Source organism: Trachinotus anak, unplaced genomic scaffold, assembly GCF_046630095.1.
Source record: "Trachinotus anak isolate AG129_WGS33_773 ecotype Australia unplaced genomic scaffold, CSIRO_AGI_Tana_v1 ptg000023l, whole genome shotgun sequence".
Taxonomy (NCBI): Eukaryota; Metazoa; Chordata; class Actinopteri; order Carangiformes; family Carangidae; genus Trachinotus; species Trachinotus anak.
The window spans coordinates 6408984-6426722 of NW_027273874.1; the positions used below are offsets into that span (position 1 = coordinate 6408984).

Below are 17739 nucleotides of genomic sequence, written 5' to 3' on the forward strand. Positions count from 1 at the left end.
GTGCCGCGTTTTAAGCTGTGATTTATGCAGTGTGGGCTGGTTAATAGAGGCTTTAATGGAGAGCGTTTGAAAGAGGAACCACAAATGTCGGCCAGTTTCCTTTAGAAGTGATGTTCCCCAAATTAATGGCCTGGAAATTCACACCAAATGTAGGAGTCACCACTCTGAGCTGGCATGTGCTGAACAGAAGTGAGCTGTGAGTGTGTGTGTGTGCGTGTGTGTGTGAGGATTCCCTGTGATCTTTATGAACACTGCTGCGGTCACCTCAGCGGTTTGAGTCCAACGTAGCCGAAGCAAATGAAACTCATTACACCGTTTACGAGTTCGGAAAAGTAGAGACGATTGAAATTCTATCTCATAAACTTGGGGGAGGGTGAGGAAGGAGGAGGGGGGGTTTACATGGTACCGGGCAGGGGCTGTAAACATGAGCAACGTGAGAGACTTGTGTGTGTTTGTGTAGTTTTCTTCGCTCCAAAGAGTCAAATTAGAAAAACTCGGGGGCCCCAGGAGGATTCAGGGCACCACTGGAATTCGTGGATTGCGTTTTCACAAAAAGCAAAAGCCAGGATCGGGTTCTGTCATGACCCACGTTATCTTATTTTAGGAGGAAAACCGAGTCTTTTGGTTGTTTACCGTTGGAAATGTAGCCAAGCAAAACTGAAAATGCCTAATATCAAAAAAATACCAAAAAGCATTCAGAGCTCTCATCTCCAATGTTTTGTTGATGTACGCAAATGTGCTCTAATACCAAAACTTTCCCATGTCATCAGTGCCGCCAAAGACTTGGAACCGCAACTTTATGTTTCAGCCCAGTATCCCTTGGACCTAACATCGATATTTGACAGTTCTGCACCTCATAATTTACATCCAATGCCAATGCTTGAAGTCGCTTGACCTTTATGTACTAAGCAGAAAGTAAGGACCTGGAGGTCAGGGTGGATGGGAGTGTGGCAAGTCAGAGTTTAATGCAGGAAACCAGATTTCATGTCCTGTCACAAGCCTGCAATTAACCTTTACCTTTTTATTAATCGCAACCACAATCTTTCTCTAACCTCAATCAAATAACCATGGTGTTTCCCTGACATTGACCACCCTGGAGTTGCTAAGATATTGTAGAAAGGGGTTTATGTCCATGAATTTGCTGAGTACAACTGAAGATCCTCAAATCTGGAGCATGAACCAATGTTAAAAAAACTGTAACTTTTCCTGGTTTTACTCTGAAAAGTTAACCCGATAAAACAGTAAATCAAACCAATCCAAGACACCAGCAGTTTCTCAGAACATTAGGCAGCACAAGCCTCAACATTTACAACAGTTCCTGCACACCCAGCCAGACCATTAAGGCTTTAATGTGCTTGAAACAAACTCCTTTGTGTGAGGGGTTTTCTGACTTTTCTAAAAGCAAAAGTGTTTATACCTTCTCTGAATGATCACAGTCAAAAACAGGGTGAAACATTCGTCATTATCGCCGTCTTCTGGCTGCACCCCACGTCCTCCTCCATCCCTCCTCAAGGACTTTGTGTCTTGTAGTCTCAAAATGAAGAATCGGATGAAGGTGGATCACCGCACACTTTTCGACAGAAAAAGGCACGCTAGTCAAGTCAGTTTTATTCATACAGTCCAAACCACATATTGGCTATAAAATCCTTTACAATCCATGAGGCATACAACACCATCTAACATTAGACCCTGGGTTAAGAGAAGAAAAACTGAAGAGGGAGGAAAAAGGAAAAGTTACAAATATTCATGATGTTGCACGCAAAAACTGAGAGAAGTAGTTTGGGGAAAAGTGGAAAAAAAACACCTTGAGAGAAAAGTACTTCTGCACACCTGGCTAGTTGCTGTGTAAAAGGTGTGATTGTAGGATTTTTAGTTTCAAAACTTCGAAAACTGTTTATGCACAATTTAGTGAACGTGACATTTATGAGCTGAAACTTGCTGTGTCGAGGTGAAAAGACAAAGAATTTGAACATCACAGATGAAAAGTTTATGATCAGATCACAAGAAGCAACTGGCCTAAGTCAGTGTACAGTCTGTTACAAAGCTTTTGTCCACTTGCAGCCCTGTTTGCATGGAATTTAAATTACTAGGGACAAGATTATGGAGATTTTCTGTCATTTAAAAATCCCACATAAACCAGCCCTGTGATGCAACATATTCTGTAAAGGAAAAACTGTCTTGCAGACAGAGCTTTCCTTTGCCAGCATTGAGCTGTAATTTGTCTTTGGCACACTTTTTCTTCCTCCAGAGGCACGCAGATGTATTTTTTCCGATATGAAATTGGAAGGTAGGGTTGGAATCTATGGAGTAAGGTTTTTGGATTTAGTTTGGGTCAATCACAAAGTGGTGAGTTGTAAAGTGCATTTGTGTCCAGGCCTCCAGTGACTTCAGCCAATTTCCTCAATGCAGGATGCTCCAACAGTGTCATCAATCCTCTGTCTAATATTTAGGGGTAAAAAAGTCCAGTCAGTTCATTAAACAGAGTGAGAAAGGTCCTAACTTTCGTTAAAGGAATCGCTTGATTGTGATCTACAGGTTGTTGTTGATTACATCTCTCTCTGTTCCGGTTTGTATTGAACGCACCTTTGCAGCTCTGTGAAAAAAAACTTTCCCAACGACTTATATGCAAATCAGCACCAGGCCCTTCCACGGCTGAGCTTGTGCTTTGAATAAAGTCTCATTTGACCCTCACTGTTGAGTCGTTTAGATAAACCAAAGGCCCGTCCTTCCTCTTCCTCTGTTTGTCTGTGGTTCCCTCTGGTTAAAAGGTTTGCCAGTTGTGCTAAACATTTGCATAAAAGTTGTAAAGCATGCTTAGATTATTGGGAGTTTTCCAAAACAACACAGCAACAGTATTTCTCCCGAAATACATACAAGCATTTCCAGAAATGTGGTGTCCTTGAAATATTGGGAAGCCCGTGCAGTTTTAGCACCTTCTCAACCAAAACCAACAACCTCGCAACAAAAGTCTGGTTTGTACGCCGGCAGTTTGACCAACATGCTATAATTATTTATCTGCAGAGATGGAAATCACAAACGGTTTGTTTGATTTGCATAACGTCTCCCCACGGGGAACAAAGCGGCGGGGGCCTCCATCTATACGTCCTCCTCCTCATCAACATGTGAAGTGTCCGCGGTCAATGGCGGAGGGGATTTAGTCGCACAATAAAGACAGATGCCTCCTTTTATCCGCTTAACGGAAGAGAGGCCGAGCGCGTGGCACTTGACCGCGTCGTTGCATGTTGTTGGCGCGTAATGACGTCCTCCCTCCAAAGACTATTGAGATGAATGGTGAATGGGGAATGGACTTGTTCTTTTTTAGCAAGAGGTGGGGGAGGGAGGTTTTTTTTTGATGAATTGGTGGAGGTTCTCCAACAACACTTTCAATGATTTTTTCTTTTCCCCAAACAGCTTTTGTTTGTCCCTTATGAATAAAATAGACTAAACTGACCCAGAGGAGAAGAGAATCCGGTTTTCAGCAGATCTGGTGTTCAGGCTCAAGCTGCTCCAGGTGGCAGAGGACAAACTTTTAAACATTTAAACAGTCCTGCAGGCATATCCTGTGACCACAGACAGTCAGTGATCACCTCTGGTTCTTGATATGTAGCAGATTTTTTGCCTCCAATAAAACTGGAGCAGGGCGGTCTCATGTGGAAGATTAATAAAAATGAGATTAGTTTGGTTGATTGCTGAGAGGAAATTGTTTTGTTGTAGTGGCAAGGAAGTTGGAAATGAATGAGTTCAAGCAAATAAAAGAAAAAGTTTTAAATTTGTGGAAATTTTGTTTGTATCTTGGGACACACTTCATTTTTAAGCACAATATTTGGTCTGTTTTTCATGATGTTTATTAATGTTTTTATTCTTCCCATAGGCTATAAATAAATTTCATGCTGATGAAGCTGTGTTCTTTGTTTTGTGCATACTTTTGCAAAAATATCATATTGTTATATGACAGACTAAAACCAAACCAAATGAAGTTGTGTTACTGATTCCACCTAATAAAAGAACAATAAAATAAAAGAATTATAAACAGGGAACATTTTCATAATGGCAAAAGTTATTATATATTTGTGCGTAAGGATATTCTGTCTGTGAATTTACCAATCAGCTTCTACTCAGATGTCACTTCATTTAAATGTTTATGTGATATAAAGCCACCAAAGCAGTAACTTTACTTCTTCACCAGCCCGCCGTGATAAATCATTCAGCAGATATATTCATCAGTGTCTCTAATGACATGAAGACATCTCCACAAGTGAGAACATGTAGCCATGCAAATCATCCACAGACGTGAGGTCTCTCTCTCTCTCTCTCTCTCCCTCCCTCTCTCTCTCTCTGGGCGAGTGACACAGACAAAGACAGAGTGGTCTGAAATGGTCCATTTGATTCCCAATAGCGTTTGCTTCAGAATGAGCAACATCTGCCCTGAAGACCGGCAGCTTCAAAACCCTGGATGACGGATTCGTCCAGATACGGAGCTGGACCGACCTTTCTCGCAGCGGCTGTTCTGACCTGTCGACATAAGAAAACGCAGGAGTGCTTCAGTTTCGGGGTCCTGGTGTTGTGCCCGTTGCCTCACAGGGACATTTTAATACAACAGAGCCTGAAAAAAAGACATTCATCTTCTTCATGCAGTTACACAATCAGCCAATCACGTGCCAGCAGTGCAACGCATAAAATCCCACAGATGGAGGCAAGTGTTGACAAACTGTGACAGTACCCAGGTTTCTATTGTAGTTTTGCGCAACATAGAAACTTTTTTTAGAAGCTGACAAAACACAGTTGGTCTGTATCTCAATTCAGTAATGTCATGCGAAAATAAATCTCCCCTTGCGATATTGTTTCAATAAAACATGACATTTCCAGAAGTCTGCTCCCTGGGGCCTGATCTGGCAGGGGCCACGACTTGAATGGGGAAAAAAGTGTTTCCCCTTCAATTTTGCAACAGTGCATTAAGCAGGTAAATAGAAACGCACCAGTGACCTGGTTTGAGTATTTATTTTCACACGCAACAGCCTGTAGAGTTTTTTACTGGTGTGAAAAACAAAAACCCTCCAGTGAGCAGCAGCTGTGTGGAGCGAACACCTTGTCGATGAGGGAGGCAGCCTGAATGTGCATCTGACAGATCTGCAGGGATGATGTGATGCAGTCGTGTCAACATGGAGCTCACTCCAACGTCCACGCCACGAAGAACCGAGGCCGTTTAGAGTGAGGAACAGCCCACTGAAATCCCCCCATTCACATTTACCATCCTCCAAAATCTCACTGGTCCTGCCAACTGGTGTTTGCCTCAACCAGTCAGATCTGTCCACCCTGCCTCCATCCAAATCCCCTGGAAGTCCAGTTCCTGGTTTTTCAGATGGCAGCCTGCCTGCACACACACACACACACACACACACACACACACACACACACCGGGCTGGTCAGTGAGGAGAGAGAGCGGCACAAAATGCTTTTTATTCAGTAACAAGCTCATTGAGGAGCGGACAGACCCTCCAGAGTCTCTGCAGTCAGTCAGTCAGTCAGTCAGTCAGTGTGTCTCTGTCAGCACAGTTGATTTCTCCAGACTTCAGCCTCTGACAGCTACAGTTTACTGGCTTTTATTCTCATAAACAGACACTTTGGATCTTCTGGACTTGACTGTTTAAATCTGCTCTGATTGTAGTTGCTGCTGCTGTCAGGCTGCACCGAGCTTTCCTCACAGGTTGGTCTTTTTTTTTCCTCTCATGCTTCTGTTTTCTCCTCTGAGCTGTGTTTTCAGACCGTGTCAGTGGTCGTCAGTGTGCGTCCCTGCTGTGAATCTGTCTATTTAAAGTGTGTTTCATGCTCCTCTCTTTGCCTCCTCAAGTGTTTACATAATAATTTAAATGAGGTCAAGCGTCCCCTGCCTCCAGCTGAAGGGTTTTGCTGAAAAAACCTGTGTGGAATTTATAGTTTCCTTCAGTTTGAGCTTATAGTTGTGGATAAACTAAACCTTAATCAGCTAGATACATTTATATATTATTCTCTTTATAGCAGAAATAAAGGGAGGCATTGCTGCAAAAGCCTTAAATACACTTTTTCTGCAAGTACAACCAGTTTTTTATGTGTGCTTGCAAGATTCCTGCTTCTATTCACCTTCTATTGATGATAATGTCACACAAGATTATTAATTTGAGTTTTTTTTTAAAGTAATCTAAATCTTTTCCACCCAAAACAGCAAAGTTTTACAAAAACTTTTTGGAACTGGTCTTTTTTGTCTAAATTGGCTGCTCATTAACTGTGGATGTTGGAGGCCATTAAAACAAGTGGTGAATGTGTCACACTGGGGCAGCATATGGTGTGTGTGTGTGTGTGTGTGTGAGTGTGTGTGTGTGTGTGTGTGTGTGTGTGTGAAAGGGACAGAGACAGACTGACGTTTCAATTTGCTCGTCACGCTTTAATTGTGTAATTGAAACCTCTGTTGTTGGTCTGTGTGGAGTGTGTGTGTGTGTGTGTGTGCATGCTGCCTATTGAAAAATAGCAAAAGCATTCCCAAGATATTCCCATGATGTATGATATAATATAACATAATATAATATAATATAATGTTATTTAGACCTGTAGTTTAATGTTATAATCAATGGTTAGTTTATAGTGAACTTATTGTGCTTTTATTTCACCTTCATTTAGTCCATTTAGTAGCTTTTCCTGCAGATTTTGATCATTTCACATGATCTTCTTCAGCTGTCATGGAATAGTAGATGTTCAGCTTTACTTTTTTTTTTCGTGTTGGTTGTGAAGCTGAAATGATGACCGTGTCATGTGATCGAAAGCTCCAGAAAAAGCTACTAAATGGACCCTTGTGGTGAGACTGTTTTCCCAGCTGCTCTTTCGAAGAATGTTCCTGTTATATTACTAAGATATTCCTTTAGTTTATTGTCCTCAATAAACAGTGAGGTTATAGTTATGACTTCATTTCTCCCATCATCCTATACTGTTCCCCTGGGAGCCATTTTGACGACTTAATATTAAGTGTAGTGACTTTATTGTACTTTACTGAAACTGTATACATCATTGTAAGTGTATAACAGGGCTGCAACTTACTATTATTTTTTATCAACTAAACTTTTCTTCTCTATAATAGTCCATTAATGTTATATTACCATGAAACTCCAGTGTATGGGTTGCACATATGTTAAGCTACTGTAACAGCGAGTTTGAAGGGATCTCGATGCATTTTATGGCCTTTTTTTTTTTTACATCTCTTATGGCATCATGCTATAAAGTTCCTATAATATTTAATGTTAAAACCATTAGTTGATTAATCAGTTAGTTAATCGACAGAAAATGAATGATTAGCTTCTAAAATGTGAAGATTTGCTGCTTGTCTCTGTTCGGTGTCACTGTAAACTGCTCTGACAGATCTGTGGAAATTTCTTGACATTGAGTAGAAAAAAATAACGAGCCATAACAACATTTCTAAAATAAACTCTCACATTGTTATGGAGCTGTACTGTTTTTCTGTGTGAGCTACCAATCTGGCAGAGAGAGCAGACTTCATTGCTTAATAATTAAAATAAATGCAGACCAGTCCACAGCCAAGACAGCAGCCTAGACTGCTAATGAAATCATTTACAGGGAGACTAAGCCAGGGCCGATTTCACAATCTCATAAAAGTGGTGGAAGAACACAATGAGTCAGGTCAGCTGTGAACAGGAAAAAACATTGGCGCCGCTCCAGCGGTTTCATACAGCATCCTTCCTAACGCCAGTGAACCGCCCTCCGATCGCATGACAGACGAGGAGCAAACACTTTGGACACTTCTGACTCCGATCTATCCTCATTTACCAGACAAACAGAAGATTGTTATTTCAGCTACAGCTGTTATACAGTATTTGGGGGGGGGGGATTCCTCACTTCTTGACATCCTCACTGCATTTTATGTCTCCTGCTTTCTCATAAAAGTCCAATTTACCTGATCTTTTAAAGGCTGAAATAGACAACAGGAGCACACGAGGGTACATGCTGGACCAGACTGTGGGGACAAACTTGTGTTTGATGAATTAGATTTCCCTAGAGACACAAAGTTTCACTCAAAAGTTCACTGAACTCTTACTTAACCATCCAAAATCATCAAAAGACACATGCACTGTTTAAAAAAATTAGCAAAATCTGCTTTTAAAAAGGTTTATAAACACTTCAACTACAAAATAAAAGCAGATGATACCTGTTGGTGCTTCACTGGTAAATGTTTTGCACATTAATGCCTCCACAGGCAGCAACTAATGTAATTCCTGATATTTATCAGTGGACCTTGAGGTCAGATGGTTTAAACCAAACCAAAACAATACATTTTTCAACGCCTCACTTTATGAAATATGAAACAAATGTTTCTACAAAAGATGCCAAAGTTCATAATGCCGAATGTCTAAATACACAGCTGCACAAATAACGTTGCCTAAATTAAATACAATTTTAAAAAGAGCTTGGTAAAAGTTTGATATAAACCAGGGCCCATGTGATTAAATAATAGCTGAACAAGTATGTTAAGTATTAAACAGACATTTGATGACAGCTTTTGGTTTTGGATGCATTTCAGATGGTACCAAGAACTTGGTTGTGGAGATGTGGATTGTGCTGCAGGAGTTTTTCTGAGGAGTTATTGTTGGAATCCATTGTCATTGTTATCAAGCCGAGCCGACCGCGGCTTACATCAAACTTTTTTTTAAAGCCACACTTAAAGCCTACAGGCAGAGACTGTGAGCTGCATCTTTAGAGGATTAGATGATGCTAATGTGAAGCAATAGTACCTCAAACTCCACAGTGTCAAATTGGATGCATATGTCAGTATGATGCCATTTCTGCTTCGACATGTTCCATGACACAACTTTGAGATGTAAAATGTCTGTTTATATGTCGTGTCGAGTGGAAAAAAACAGTCTTAAAAAGCTGCAGTTGTGCAGATGAGGGCTGCGTGTGATGTGTTGTGTTTGTGCCTCCTGGACTCAGTGCAGTGGAAAGCTGTTGAGCAGAGACACCATGTGCAGCCTGGCCCTGACAGTAATCAGTCAATGAATAATGAACACACACACACGCACACACACACACACACACACATACACGGACCTGCCATTGACAGCTGTTTGGTATCTTTGTGTGTGTGTTAACTCTATCAGTCGAGTGCAGCTGCATGCCTGCCTGTAGCAATTATGTTCTCGCTAAATAAGAGCCAGCGCTGGGAGGAGGGGCTCTGTATGTGTGTGTGTGTGTATGTGTGTGTGTGTGTGTGTGTGTGTACTTGTAAGTCTGTCTTTGTGAGGACCAACTTGAGTTTTAGACCTTGGAGAGTGTGGACATTTTGGACGCATCTTCAAAGGCTGTTTGAGGGTTAAGGCTTGGCTTTAGGGTTATGGTTAGATGTAGGTTTAGGTTAGGATTAAGGTAAGGGTTGGGTTAGTCTGGCTCACCGAATGTAGCGCCCCGGCACAAAGCCTTTCGTTTAGGTGGATGTCTCACAACAGCTGTGTCACAATTCAGAGGCAGCATCCTTTGAAGGACGAGGTCTACAAAGGTGTCGCCATCGTAGCGGTTATAGATTCAGTCAAACCTAAATGAGACGAGTTTCGCAACAGCACTAACTTTTTTTTTTAACAAAAACTTAGTTTTCAGGATTTAAGGCTCTTGATTTTTTTAACATTTGTACCATTAGCTGTTGAACTGAGCTGAAATCCATTACTTACATTTAAAAGTGTAAACCTCTGGCCCTCTCTCAGTGTTGTTTGCTGCCATATTCCTTTAATTACAATGAATCTTGGGATAGGTCGGGCCATGAAGGATCCACCTGCCTTTTTCGCCCAGGAAAAAAAGGCCACATTTCTTGACCACATTTGAAGGAGCCTTTTCGAAATGCGACAGCCTCGTCGCACCACTGTGACGCAATCGCTCTTGCAACCTCCATAGGATGCGCCTCTGAATTGCGACACAGTAACCAACCAGGTTTAGACTGAGCAATCACACAGTCGGTGTATGACTTTGTGTTCTCTTTGCAGCATTACCTCGCAGGGTTGCTGCAGCCCAGGCTCAGCGTCGCCCAAGATGATTGTGATTTAAAGAATTATGAACACAGCAGAATGATAATGGGTGCAGCGACACCATTCTGGAGGAAGATCTGGCTCTGTGAGACCGGGGGGTCGGGGTAAAGCATTTAGTTGTGATGCAGGAGAAGCGGCTGAGGAATGCATGATGTGAATCAGGATCCCCGCAAAGATAAAAGTACAAGCGCGTGTTTATGTGAGAGAGAGAGGGAATGGGCACAGGAGTGGCACATATTATTAAGTGATTAGCTTACTCAAAGGACAGCCGCATGATGTGTGTGTGTGTGTGTGCGTGTGTGTTAATCCACACATGCTGTTTGAAGTGTGTGTAATATAAACCAGCTCGGGGACTCTAACATGAGCCTCCAGGAGTCTTTCTGCAAGAGGGTTTGAGTCACACACACACTCACACACATTTCACTCACCCTTTTTACCTCTGCACACACATCTCAATGACTTTTCCTCACTCTTATGTTTTCTCCCACACACACACACACACACACACACACACACACACATGGTCAGACATATGCTCTGTTCTCAGGGCCCATATGTATTTATCCTGCCATGTGACCTAATCACTCATTGAGATCCTCAAAGGCACTGTTGTGTTGCGAACTCCACACACACACACACACACACATATAGACCTATAAACACTCTCTAACCCTGTTGGAACCCACAGGCTTTCTCCTCATGGCCTTTTCATGGTTAATTTGCTGCTCAATAGGTCAAGAGGAAAAGCAGACATCAAGCAAATGAGCACACACACAAACACACACACACACACACAAAATCAGTCTTAAACACACCGAGTCATGCGGCCGTCCAGGCACCAGGGTCGCCTCGTTGTGTGTTTCCCAGACAGATCTGACTTCAGTGATTTACCGGGTCATAAGAACATGAGTAAAGCTGCTCTTAAGTCAACAGCGCTTTTGTTGTCGAGGTCTGAAACAGCCGCGTGTTTGTCAGGAAACGCTGTTAAAAGACCACTTAAGCTATTTGTCATCCTTCCTCGAGTCAACGCAAGCCACTGTTTGTCATTCCCAAGAGTGTGTTGTTTAAAAATACTTACAGATACCAACTTCATCTGTGAGGAAAACATTTAGCGAGCAGGAGAGCCGACAAAGGGCTCATTTAACACTTCATCATCGTCAGTATCTTCATCGTCTATCTCATGTCATTTTCTCAAGTGGACCCAAAAGTTAAAGTAATAGTTCATAATTATGGGAAATACACTTATTCACTTAATTTCTGGGCGTAAGATGAGAAGACTGATGCTACTTTCATATCTGTGTGTTAAGTACAGGAAACGATTAGCTTAGCCTAGCATAAAGACTGCATCTTTGAGGGTAAAAGAGCTAACGCTTCCTCAAAAATCAAACTTTCCCACTTCATTTCACTTCATTTATCCAAACTAAGCCTTTTTTGCATTTTTGTTGTTTTGTTTTTCTTTGTTTTCACCACACAGGAAGTGACATATTGGTCTTTAGCTTTTTTTCTTAATAATCTTGTTTGTTTAAACCATTGAAAGGCAAACGTGAAACTGTCAGTTTATGGTTTCATGGGGAGTTACCTGCTGTTACTATTTCTATTGTTACTATTTTATTTCTAAGTGTCTCTGGCTGGCTGTTGTCCCCGTTTCCAGTCTTTATGCTAAGCTAAGCTAACCAGCTACAGATTGTATCTTCATATTTAATGGACAGATTAGAGCGTTACTTTGTATCTGCTGCTTTTACAGATGCTTAAATGAATATTTTGACTTTCATTTATAAGAGGAGAAACCGCTAGTCGGTTTTTATCTCTTGCTGTTTTTACATTTCACTTTTTGTACTGATTAAGCAAACAAGTAGAAAATGATTATTAGTGAGCATTAAACATATTAGTTAATGTGTTATTTTTTTAACTTTGGGCAGAGCCATGGTAGCTGTTTCCTCCTGCTTACAAATTTAATGCTAACCTCAGGAGAGATCTCATCTAACTCTAAGAAAGCAAATAATGTGTTTCCAAAAATGTGAAACTAATAGTTCAGCAGGCAGAAGAGCTGAGGACCTGGGGGTTAGTTTCTTAGCTTTCTGTGAGCGTCTGGTTTAACTGGGATGTGTTTTTCTGTCATACAGGATGTTTTTCAAAGGTATGACAGAATCACTACGAGCCCAGACCATGCAGACAATAAAACAGCATACAATGAAAACATAACATTTTAATTTCCTGTTTGGTGCTGTTCTGCAGGTCTGGCTTCAGCATCTATTGCTTTACAGTGAATCTCTCACAGTAAATCCTCTCTTTACTGATATGTAGTCTGGATGACATCACCTACCATCGGAGCAGGTCTCTGTTTAGCTAATGAGCTTATCTCTTCCTCCTCGTGTCCCAGTTTGATGACAGGGCATAACATCTCCCCTTTCTTCCTGCAGCCTCTGGGTTTTCCTGGTGATGACCTCACTGCTGTTCCCTGGCAACGCCCACGCTGCGATGAAGGACCTCTCCTCCTCCTCCTCTCCTCTCACCTCCCTGCTCCACTACCCGTCCTCCAAAACCTCCGTCGTGCCCTTCTCCCCGTCTGCCGGCCCTGCCTCCACGCCGGGGTCGACGCTGTCGTCAGCTCCGCTCTCCAAACCTCAGCCCTTCTGCCTGCAGACGGGGCCTCATCTCATTGCCAGCATGCAGTTGCAGAAGCTCAACTCGCACTACCAGAACCTCACCGGCGCTTCTGTTGGACACCCAGCACCCGGCGGAGCTCAAAGGGGCTTCGGAGCCTCGCCGCTGGGTACTGGAAACCAGCTCCTGGGGCCGTCTGGAGGCCTTGGAGGAGGCGGGATGGGGGTCGGGATCAGCATGGGGAACCAGGGCTCCGGAGCAGGTGGAATTATCGACTTTGACCCCGTGGACGAGGAGGTTCTCATGTCTCTGGTGGTGGAGCTGGGCTTGGACCGAGCTAACGAGCTGCCCGAGCTCTGGCTGGGTCAGAACGAGTTTGATTTCATGTCAGACGTGCCGGCCGGATGCTGACCTTCGAGAAGAAACATATCCAGATGCGGTGGAATTGCTTGAGAAAGAGAGAGAAGACTTTCTCTCCCCTGTTGTGTTTTTCTCTTTCCTCCTTTACTTGGTTGATAACATGAGGAAACAGAAGAGACACTGAGTGATAAAGTGAAAGAGATTAGAGACATACTACTGTTTCTACTTTGCTTTCATACTCTCTATGGGCAGACAGAGGGACTGTTGAAGAAAGGGACTGCTTGCTTTTGAATTTGTGTTATAAACGGAGGTGAAAGAGAGCGTGATCTGTTTTTCATTTCATTCAGTCAGTTTATTTTTCTTTGCTTGGGTGAAACTGGCGGTTGAACCCCGTCCTAATGGGATTAAAAATTCTTTTGTTTTGCATCATCCCACTCTAATTTTTAGTTTTCGTTTTCGTCTAAAGAAGAAAAACAGAAACACGGAGTCGTAGAAAGATACTTGATTGCTCCTGTCCTCCTCCCTCCATCACTCCCTCTTGCAGGCTTCATTAAAACCAGGTGATTTAATATGAGAAGGTTTGGCAGAGGCATTTGGTCTCTTGGAAACAAACAGCGCAGATGACGAAGGCACACCTGCTGGACTTGGCCCCCTTCTTCTCTCAGTGCCGTCCTCTCTCGACCACGTTAGCGCTAAAGAAAAGTGAAGATGGGAAACATGGCTTTATGGGAGATTCGCAAAGGATGACAAACACCATGTTTCCTGTTTTCTTAATGGACAATATTAGACTCCGGTCTCACGGGAAAGAGGCTCCTGTCTCTCGACTTCACAAAGAAACTGATTGTCTGAGAACTTGTTATCTCAATGTACTTCTCTTACTTTCTTTCTTTCTTTTTTTTTTTTTTTTTGTTTGAATTTAGTTCAACCAGTCGTATTCAAAGAACATGTTATTTAAGACAGTGGCTGATATCCATCAGGTTTCTTGGACAAGGAGGGCTTCTGTAGCGCATCTATTATCGGTTCTCCTTTTCTGAACATAATGAATTAGATCAAGAGATGTGGAATCTGAATGGAGTAAATTGTTTCTTGCTCCGGAGCACAGCCTCATTAAAAACGATTGAGGCCTTATGGTCATGTGAGTCGCCGCGACATGTACTTGTTTTGTTTCCTGACCTGCGGTGTAAGAAACACTGACCCCGATGGTCAAGTCAAACTGGTGTCAATGATCCTGGGTAGCACTTCCTTATACATACGAGGCTTTGTCAACATGTGTGGACATAAACTAAAAGAGACAAACTGATAAATTCACGTCCTCTGGTTTTTGTTTTTCCTGTTCTGCCACTTTGACGTTTATGTCAAAACAGTTTGTTTAGCCCTGACAAACCGTCCGTTATTGCCGCACTTCCATGTTGCTGATAAGGAAGCCCTGTCTGTTTTGTCATCACTGGGCCTGGAGCTTTGTGTTTGCGGGGCTGTGTTTGACCTGAGCACACAGTGTAGTTTGGTCACAGCGTGTCCAGATGCTGGTCCAGATGCTGGTCCACACCAGTGCTGGCATTAGTAAATTAGTGAATGCAACCAAAGTGGCTCAAACTTAAACCTCTTTTCATAGCAGCTACTAAAAAAGCACGTGGCTGCATCATTTACCAGTTTCTGTTCTCTCTTCATTGACTCTTGAAGACAGAGAAGATACGTAGAACATCTGGACAAACGGTTCACTCTCTGGCAGCCATATTGGAGGTCCTCACCATTATTTCTCCAAATTATCCAAACCGGAAAGAAAAGCTTTGTTTTTGGTTTGTCCAATGGCCACTTGCTAATAATCAGTATCTATTAAATATTTGATTCTTGTAAAAACTAGCGTTTATATGCTAGAAACTAGCATCAGCAAAAAACAAAAGAGAAATTCATGTTTTCACATATCAAATGTGAAGTTTAGGTGAATTCAACACTTTGAAATAGTCGTTAGACAAAACAATACCAACTCAAGGTCCAGTTAAAGCTTTTTCCAGAGCTCTCAACTGCATCATTCAAATTAACTTAACACGGTCGAGAGGTCCTGAAAGGGTCGGATTATATCATAACAGCTGCTGAGCTCACATGTCAAATCCATCTTGGAGACAACTGAGCAAACGCCCATCTGCCGCCGAAGACCATGTGATACGGTTGAGGCTGCGGAAAAAGTAAGTTGACCGTGAGCTGAGACTGGTTGGTCAAATGTGAGCTGTTTCTTTACATGTTATATGTGGAACTGTTTTCACATATATATTTCATTTGACAACTGAAAATCACACGTGCCTGATGGTGAAATGTCCAAACAACACGCACCTGTATGTGAATATGTCACACGTGAAACAAGGCTTTGAATTGTCGAAATTTCCCAAACGCAAAACCTAGCACCTAGAACATTTATTTATTTAAACCAAAAAATAAGAAAAACGCACAAAATAACACATTTTAATTATTAAATTAAATTTTCTGTAAATTAGATCTCCCATTTGTCTTATGTATAGAAATAGATAATTGACAACCCCCCAAAACTGTCTGTGAAATTTAATTCAGCTGAATCTTTTTATGAACTATGTTTTCACTGGATGCTGTTGGCTTTTGCTTAAAGCCAATTTTATAAGCCTCATTTGCATAGAGTTCATCCTCTACCAGACCTGCTGCCAGATGTGGTTGCCAGTTCTGGTCACAAATGATCCAGACTTTTTAATGGGATATGAACTGTTTTTGGTTTATAGAGTCAACTCTCGGTCTACCCGACATTGTTTCTCGCTGCTGCAGGCCCGAAAAAACTCCCACGGGGCGTTAAAATGACACTGCCTGCACCCCCTGCCCATCTATAACAGCTTTACTGTGCTGTGTCCAGCTGTAGTTGGATGCAGTCAGGATGGGGGCTCTGACTTATATCTGTGTTGTGGTAAGAGGAGATGGAGGGGCGGTAGGAACAAAGGCCTTTCACCTCAACCCAGTGTGTCTGTCCTCTTGGACCACACACACCAAAAAAAAAAACACACTTCTTTGTTTGTGTATGTACTTGAGCTTGCAACAAAACACCTGCATGTACATTTAAGTCCATACAAACACATAAAGGTTGAAACCAACTATACACAGGCACACAAAGGAATGGAAATACACGCACACATACACACACACACAAACACAGGAGCATGGGGATGGTATTACAGCAGGGAAACGGGAGTAGCAGCCATGAAACAGGCACTTGTTCGATTACACACAGACTTCACAGGGCACTGGGGTTGTTAATGTGTGTGTGTGTGTGTGTGTGTGTGTGTGTGTGTGTGTGTGAAAAAGAGAGGGTGTATGTAAGTCAGAAAATGTAAAATATGTGTGTGTGTAAAAGGGGAAAAGATGAGCAGCATTAAGACCACTAGTGGAGCAAGAACACACACTGGGCCTTGTTAATTTATTTAGATATAGGCAGGTCAGCTTACACACAATAACACAACTTCAGTTCCTCAATGTACACATGCTTTTCAACGATTTTACCACACACACGCACACACACACACACGCTGCCCAGTACCAGTTTTTGATGTTGATGTGGGTCTCGGTTACAGTCAGTGAGCACAAAACTTTCTTTAATGAAACGTGAGAAGCTGAGATTAATGAAAACCTGCTGAAGGAGTAATTTGACAGAGTAACTTTTTTTTTTTTTTTTTTAAGGGATTTGCTGGGTTTTTCCTTTATACCAGTCACTTTACTGACATAGTGGGTAGCAAAGAACGAAATAAAGATGCTTCTCATCACTTCCTAATCCGACGGACCAGACACTGGATCTTCTCTTCCTCCGTCTCGTCGCCTAAGTGGGTCAAAATAACATTCTTCACATCGAAGACAGTCTCGTGTTTGTTTCCATCTGCTCAACATTGTTTTAAATTCCCTTTTTTTTTTTAACGTGTGTGTGTGTGTATGTGTTGTTTTGCAGTTCGGCCTTAATCCCAGCTGAGTGAATGTTATTTTTTGCTGTGTGAACCAGACGAACGTTACCCCCCCCCTTGAGAAGTTGCTTGGTCAAGATGTTTGAATCGTCTGAGGGCTTTCATTTCCTCTTTTTCCTTGACCCCCGATATTGCAGATTAACCCCGGCACAGACCTTTTGAACCAAAATATACCTCACAGCTATTTGGTTTCTAATGGCAGAAACTTAGATCCATGCAAAAATATTCCTCACTTTGGTTTCACTTGGCTTGGGACCCCACATGGGTGTATTTTAGCACTTAATTACTGCAAAAAAAAAGGTTCAAGTAATCACTGTGTACCATTTGAAATTCTGATGGACTTAACTTGACACTATCTAAACACCACATTATTGGTTTTGTGTGTTTTATCTCAAACTACAAATCACTGAACTTCAAACTGATCATTTAAGATAGATAAACTGATTTTCTTTCTCTCCATTGAATTTATATTTTTATGCTTAATCAAAGTCAAAAAACTGTGAGTTTGATTGATCAACAGAAAATTAATCAACTACAAGTTTGATAATGGATTAATTACTCATGATTCAGGTAGAAGAATTGTCAAAATGTGCTAGTTTGAGCCGCACCGATGTGAGGATTTCCTGCTTGTAATTGTATACACTCATTGACATAAATATGGTGGACAAGACCTGCCAGTGAAAAGCAGTAAAAATCAACAGCAGCACAAACTGCAGCCTCCAAGAACATCATTTCTCAGTTCAATCTCTAAAACGGTT

General features: G+C 41.9%; 1 protein-coding gene across 1 annotated transcript; it reads left to right on the top strand.

Moving 5' to 3' along the window:
- Positions 1 to 5449: 5449 nt before the first annotated feature.
- On the top strand, positions 5450 to 15455 carry cited1 (Cbp/p300-interacting transactivator, with Glu/Asp-rich carboxy-terminal domain, 1). The gene is made up of 2 exons (XM_071459133.1): positions 5450 to 5704; positions 12473 to 15455. Exon 2 carries the CDS (start codon positions 12492 to 12494, stop codon positions 13065 to 13067), a length of 576 nt encoding a protein of 191 aa, XP_071315234.1. The 5' UTR covers positions 5450 to 5704; positions 12473 to 12491; the 3' UTR covers positions 13068 to 15455.
- The last annotated feature ends 2284 nt before the right edge of the window (positions 15456 to 17739 follow it).